This window comes from Rhipicephalus sanguineus, chromosome 8, assembly GCF_013339695.2.
Source record: "Rhipicephalus sanguineus isolate Rsan-2018 chromosome 8, BIME_Rsan_1.4, whole genome shotgun sequence".
Lineage (NCBI taxonomy): Eukaryota > Metazoa > Arthropoda > Arachnida > Ixodida > Ixodidae > Rhipicephalus > Rhipicephalus sanguineus.
The window spans coordinates 155499796-155507295 of NC_051183.1; the positions used below are offsets into that span (position 1 = coordinate 155499796).

Here is a 7500-nt window from a genome sequence, read left to right on the forward strand (position 1 = left end):
ATAGATAGATAGATAGATAGATAGATAGATAGATAGATAGATAGATAGATAGATAGATAGATAGATAGATAGATAGATAGATAGATAGATAGATAGATAGATAGATAGATAGATAGATAGATAGATAGATAGATAGATGCTTTGCGTTCAATTAAAATTAAATTCAAGGACTAAAAATGTAAACTTCACAACATACGCAAACGGTTTAAGAGGAAGACCACTAAACAAAATGAATTCTGACAGAGCAAACTGATATGGCATGTTGTACAATGCACAATCTGTTATTATAATACGAATTCAGCAGTCTTGGCAGATTATTGCTTGTCATTTGATAGTCATTGATAGTTAGTTGACGCTGCAGCTTGCCCGACACTTGCTGGTCACGAACGGTATGCGCGTTATAAGCATTATGTAGCATTGTTGACAGGAATATAAAGGCATTCTTTTTTTTAGCAATATCAGGAAGTCTTGTGAAAATAGCTGACGAGAGGTCAGTGTGCTTAACAACACATGTTACGAATAGAATGGTCGTGCTTTGCCTTCCTTTTCATCTCTCTGCGTCCCATGTATATGCGGCACATCATATAATGTGCTTATTTGAAGGAGAGATACTTCGAACATTGTTAGCCTCAACATGTCTCAAAAGGTAGACGTATAGTCAATATTCTGTTGCTTTACCTTCGCACATTCAATGCTTTCTCTATTGAGAAAACAAGAAGCTTTGAAATGATTCGTTTTAATTACCTTTCAACAAATTGAGATTTCTCGTCTTAGTAATGTGACGCTTGTTAATTGGATCCGTGAGTGTGACATTTGTACCGCTCACGCAGCGCGTACGGACAAAATTGGCCGTGTATCTGCGTGCTTCGCTGCAAATGTCGTCTAAAGACGATAGAAGAGGCGCTGCGTGAGGTATGGACGCCATCTGGCAATACGTTGGGAAACATGAGTGCTGTGTTGCGGGCTGGTAGTTCCGGCGCAGCAGCAGGCGAAGACCGGCGGTGACCAACACGACCGGCGGGGACGCCAGCCAGCCAGAACCCGCAGTTTGGCGCGAAGCGCTGAAGCAGAAGAAACGTCCGCACTCAACGAGTAGTCTCCACACACTCTTTTATTTACACGTCGCCTGGGTAAAACAGGAATGCCAGAGCGGCGCCCCATGGCATTCGTACAGTGCAATATAGAACCGAAACACAACAATGAGCTCGTTCAGAGGGCACGGAGGAAGGCAATTTTCAGCGCAGTCGCATTTTTAGCGCAGCTTAAGAAACCAGGGTCTTTAGAATTGCGTATGTATGCATTTTCTATTAAAGGAACACACCACCTAATACTTATCTAGTGATGTCGCGCCTCAGATATGCGTAATGTTTGTTTTTTGATCGACAATGTACACAGGTATGAACCTAGTCAGCCGTTCAAGATGGCTGGCCCTTTGGCAAGTGGTTCAACTTTGGAAGAGTGGCTGAATCGAGTGACGTGCCAACAAACAAAAAGACAGACAGACCAAAATTTCTCCGTTTAAGTATCCCAAGAAAGACTATCGTCTTTAAAAACAAAGAAGATGGAATGATACACATGCGGCGTTTGCTCGCAACATTTTTTTACGTGGAATCTCGTCCTAGCCTGTACTTCCTGTTTAAGGAAAATGTTTGCGTCAGGTTTTGGAACATAAAAACGCACACACGTAAATACACCAAATAAGCCACGCTTATCATAATTTATATCTCGGTGTGCCCAAGCCTGGAGTAACGCGCAAACATCGCTCCAGCATTGACTCAATCTCCGATTGTCCGCAGTGCTTTCTTTTCGTGTTGTCCAACCGACCGTAATATGTAGCCTCTATATCAGGCAGCTATGCGGAATTGCATTGCGGATCGACCGCCTAATGCACAATCAGTGTCGCTATGAGCGCTTTTTTCCTGGCTATTTTGTCTTGACTGTTGATACACTTGCCGCGCCAGTCTGTTTGATGCTGAGCTTTGCTCCGGCAACAAAGGGCCTCCAGAGCATGCTCTCTCATTCGTTCAATGCCAGCTATTGATCGCGACTGCAATTCAACGTAAAAATCAGAATGAGCTACCGTGGACCCTAAACTGTGGCTCTGGAATATAATCTACGTCTTTGAGACAGATAGACAAGGCAACGAACACTGATTTACACGAAAATCGCCTAGTATAAGCTAACAGTCACTGTGAGAATTCCTACTAGAGAAGCACGGAGAAATGGATAGAAAATCTTTATTGATTGTCCGGCACGGAGAAACAGTGACGGAAGTTTCGGACGTTTGGGAGGTCATATATTGTGCATGATTAGAACTTGTCCAAAAATATGGGACAGAGCTAATGCAAAGAATTTGAGCAAGAGGGAAACGGTAACACATTTGTAACACTATGCCTCTGCGAAATCAAGTAAAGTCGCCGTTCTGAATGGCCTCTTTGCTCTTGTAGTACGGAAAGCCGAGCTAGTTGGTACGAATTCATAGTGCAATAGCGCAAAAAACACAGGGACACAGGCAAGAGAGACGATATAGGCGCTCTTTACGTCATTTTCTGGTCATCATTATGTAGCAGTCAGCGCTAAACATCCCAGCTGGAGAACGGGAGGCACAAAAACTGGACTCTACTCTGGACAGGCACATGTGCCTATGGATTTTCATCGCTAACATTTCTACTGCTTTTATGAGGCTTTTCAGAACAATGTCAATTAGCTCTTGTTGGAAGCGCGTTTTTCTCTGGAAGACACTTTCGGCATTTATGTAGGCATTCAAATTCTGCGTACTCGAAGTTTGTCATAAGAAATAAATGAAGGTCATAACCAAGCTTCAAATGTATACAATTATTTATACTGTCTAAATGAAATTTATTCTTGACATTGTTTATATTTACTAACGCTATGTAGTTTTAACCAGAGTTTACCCGCAATCATACTGTGGCCAAAGCCCCAGTTTTATTATGAGACATGCTAAAATGGTGGATTGTGGAATAATTACGACCAGCTGAGGCGACATTATTTCGTGTAATGCTTAGTGTTCACGAAGGCATTCACCTTGATGATATGAAATTTTCCACGCAGGCTTTCTTCTGGCGGACGCCGGTTACGATGTATGGCTGGCCAACCTTCGAGGAACGCCGTACGCACGACAACACCTTCAGCTCACTGAGCAAGATACGGAATACTGGAACTTCGGGTAATATACGCCAGTACGCACTCACACTTAAAGGGGTCATGAACCACTTTTCCAAGTAATGATCTAATGGCCTCAGTATCGGAGTGTACTGCCTCCCGAATCGATTGCCGCAAAAATTTCTCGAATCCGTCAAGAATCAGCGGAGTTACGGGGGTTTGGCGCACGCTCCCAGCGCTTTCTCTCTTTTCTCGTGCCGGCGAGCGCACTGGAAGCCAGACAGGGAGGGATGGCATGGGGGAAAGAAGTTACGCCAGCGCGCGTCATGAAACGCGATCGCTCTCCCGCTGTGATTCGCTTGCGCGAGTGCGGCTACCGTGTACTGAGGAGTGCGGCGCCGGCAAGTGGCGGCACGCCGCGGCAAGAAGCGCATCTGATCCGAACGCCGCTCTCGATTTACGTCGGCTATCGGCCAATAAGCATGCTATGTCTCTTGCGACGTACAGCGGACAGACGCCCCGCCCATCGACGAGAGTGAGAACCGGCCTCTGTTTGAAAAGAGGGTGCCTGGGGAAACGGCAACTTCGCGCTCCGCTTGTGGCCATTACGCGGCGCGCACGACTGTAATATTTGGCAGAGCAGTTCATAGCCGTGTCAGCTTTCCGCAGGATGTGTTTTTTCAATCAGCCCAAGGGGTGCTTCATGACCCCTTTAACATTACGAACGTTATTTCGAAAACAAATTCCTAGCACTCTTCCACCGACGTATTGTGACAGAGTACGATGTAGGATAATTCTATTGCGATAGAATTGTGATAGAATCATATGGACACCCTAGCAGGGTTTTCGCCGCCGCCCCCGGCGCTGCCGTGCCATTTTGTTTATGTATAGATATGTGTATATATAAAGCCTACAAAGAAATAGCTGAGGAGAAAATTTTCCCGAAACGCACCACCAGCGGTTCGAATCTGCAGCCTCCCTCTCCGAGGCACGACGAGCTAAACCTCTCCGCCACACAGCATACCAAAGGCGAGTTATTTATGTACACCATTTACCGTTGGCGGTGCGCAGAGCTCTGAGGTGCTTCAGCGTTGCTGAGGCTTGTTCACTATCACCCGCGAGATGGCACAAAGGACGCGCTTTAAATGTCGTCACCCCGATCGTCTTTCGCCGGAGTTGGAATGTGCGCCTCCGACTTGTACTTTGACATACAGGGCGCGGTCGCGCGTGCTCGCGCGCTTATCTCTTGAGAGAGAGGTTTATACGTGTTGTGCTTTCACCGCAATGTCTGCGTTGAAGCCATATACCGCACGTTCGCTCGCTGCAGCGGCTTTGTTTGCGAAAGAAGTGAGCTGCGTTTCTTTCTTCGTATGATATTTCAATTTGTTGCTATTACGTTCATTGCTGCGCTCTTGCGGCGAAACTGTCTTTTTTAACGGAGACGAATTCGCCAAATAACGCTAGACACTGGAGGCTTGATTTCATTCGAGGTTTCTTTACCCTTGCCATTTTAGACGCCTAGGATGCTACTTTACCAGAAAAAATCAATAGTCTGGAATGTCATGCCAGTGCTCCTTTACTAAATGTGGTAATTTGTTGAGCCGTGCTTCATAATCCATCGACAGGCGCTATTCCTGCGCAATTAGTCCGGCGACAGCGATGCTCACTCGCCCTGTATGCTCAGGCTCGACGAAATGGGGCTCTACGACATCCCAGCGCTGGTCGACTACGTTCTCGCCTGGACGGGATGGAGCGAGCTCTTCTACGTGGGATTCTCGCAGGGCAACGCGGCCGCCTGGATCACACTGTCGGAGAAGCCGGAATACAACGCCAAGGTTACTGCACCGTTCTGCTAAAACATTCCCATTCATTTTGTAACATATGGTACGAGAAGAAACGGGCACGAAAATATCACCCCACGGTTTTCCCTATTCTTCTCGTTCAATGCATAGCAGGGGCATTGAGTTCCGCACTCTTGATTCATTGAAATAGTATGCGAGGTCTTATTCGCATCTCTCTCATTTATTGGTAGAGTATTACGTGTTTCCTGCGACTATGATGGAGAGATCTACACGCACCGACTTTCCGTAAGGGGCCGCTTCCGGTATTTGTGTCGAGGTAGTTACATAGAAAGAACATTTATTCACAGCGGGAAAAAAGAACGAGGAGGCACACCAGCAAGTACGTGCCAGGCAGTGCAAGTGACTCGGCAACAAAGAGCGTCAAGCGAAAAGTCAGAGTAGGGGAGAAGCTGTATTGCATAATGGCTGGGAAAGAAAACCCTATTCTGAGTATCTACCGAAATGGTTTTGACCAAATAAAGGAGGAGCGTGTTTTATGATAATATAAAGGGAAGCAGTTTATTGTGTTAAGCGAGGTCGGGTTGCCATGAGACGCTTAGTTATAAATAGAGCCGCAGGAACAAAGAAGACGCAAGTACTTGCTGTGGGAAAGCTGGCGAAACGACGGAGCATGTATTATAGGAATGTGTAGATATCCACATGAGGTGTTTGTTAGGACAATAGCTTTCAAACGAGACGCTCATAGCATCCATCCATGCACCCCGTGCACCTAATTCTAAAATATCGCTCAAATACACAAGTATGTCTGAGAAAAGAAAATAGAAGGTTGTCTATATACCAGGCCCGTAGCCAGGAATTTTTTTCCGGGGGGGGGGGGGGGGGGCACCTGCTTAAGGCCTTCGCTATTTGAGAAAAAGACCTATTTTTATTATTTCTTTTCGGTAAAACACCCCCTCCGTCAGAATTTCGGGGGGGGGGATCTTTAGGGCACCCCTCCTGGCTACGGGCCTGCTATATACGGTATCTTATTTGTAAACCACGGTAGATAGAGGCTCTGCTCTATTTTTTTTTTTCATGGTGCACTGTGGGGTTTCCTAATATATATTTGTTTTACTCCAACCAGATATTTTTTAAAAACTGCTGCATATGTGGCGATTCCTTTGGGAACAAAAATAAAGCGCAGAAGTGACATTCGCAAAAGCCGAAAGAAGCAGTGCCTGTCATGTGTCTCTCGGCTTTTGCGAGTGTCAGTTCTGCGCTCTATTATTTCCCAAAAGCTATGCACCATGAATCCCAGTATCAAGTTTGTTTGTTTTTAAATTATGGGTACTCGTGTTCTTCGGGTGGCTTACCTGAATAGGAAAACACTATACCACAGATTCGGCTGCTGCTTGCGTTGGCGCCCATTGGCAACGTGACTCACCTGAGGAGCCCAGCTAGACGCATCACGCCTTGGTCTCCAATTCTTACGGTGAGTGAATATCGGAGAAATATCGAAGGATGACTGCGAAGAGGCGCTGACTGAAAAAAAAAAGGCTTTGTTTCTACAAGAAGCGCTGATAATCATGACAATGATGTCACCGAAATCGCGCATATTCCCAACCAACAACATTTCAAGCAAATCCGTTCATCAAGGAAATAACGAAGTAAAGGTAACGAATAGACAATTTTCAGACATTTTCGTCTAACCTGCCCAATAAATCAAATCAAATCAAATCTTTATTTTGCATATTATGGTTACAGCGTTAAGGATATACAGAAGAGGGTCCCAAGGTCAGAAAACCGTACCGGGATCCTCTGTGCATGATCATTAGATAAAAATTACAAAATAAGCACGAAAAATGAAAAAACGAAATATCAAGTCAATCTAAAAACAAGAGTACAATAGTTATACAGAACAAATGCTGCGATAATGTGAGACATCATCAATTTTAAGCGTACAGAATTGTTTTCTAATGGTATAAATATTGATATTAAATATATACACATATATATCCATATATATTCATACTAACAGTGAAAACATATAAATGAATACAGAGTGAACTGTAACAATGCATTTCACGTAATGTTCACTTATGAATATAGAGGAAAGGGAGAAAAGCAAGAAAACAGTACACGCTATGAATAATTGGTATAATTATTGGTTCAGGAAATGAGCTTTGAGTGTTTTTTTCAATGCAGTAAGAGATGGCGATGTTTTGATGGGGTGAAGAAGAGAATTCTATGCTTTGATAGCACAGAACGATGCCGTCATTTTGCGATAATTAGTGTAAGCTTTAGGCAGCAAGAAGTTATTTTTTTTAGCAAAACGGGTAGGGTATTATTCTTCAAGGAATATAAGGAAATATACTCGTGGGTGAGATCTTTATTAATTAACCTGAAAAGCAAGGTAATTAAGTTAAATGCAAATAAATCATTAGTGGTGAGCACTTTATTCTCCATCCGTACGATACTAATGTTATAGCGACTAGAGAATTCAATAGAATTCACTTTCATTTATTGGCGCCAGTATACCCTACGGCATAAGCTAGATAAAGAGGAATAGTTCCTGGATAAAATACAAGAGCAGTCG

General features: G+C 44.2%; 1 protein-coding gene across 1 annotated transcript in view; it reads left to right on the top strand.

Annotated features, from left to right (window-relative positions):
* The window catches only part of LOC119403017 (lipase member K-like), a 21270-nt gene that overhangs the window by 2894 nt on the left and 10876 nt on the right, over window positions 1–7500 (top strand). Inside the window, exons 2-4 of the mRNA XM_049418371.1 lie at window positions 3073–3187; window positions 4808–4958; window positions 6304–6396. Of these exons, the coding sequence (XP_049274328.1) occupies window positions 3073–3187; window positions 4808–4958; window positions 6304–6396 (359 nt within the window). The remainder of the gene's footprint in view (window positions 1–3072; window positions 3188–4807; window positions 4959–6303; window positions 6397–7500) is intronic.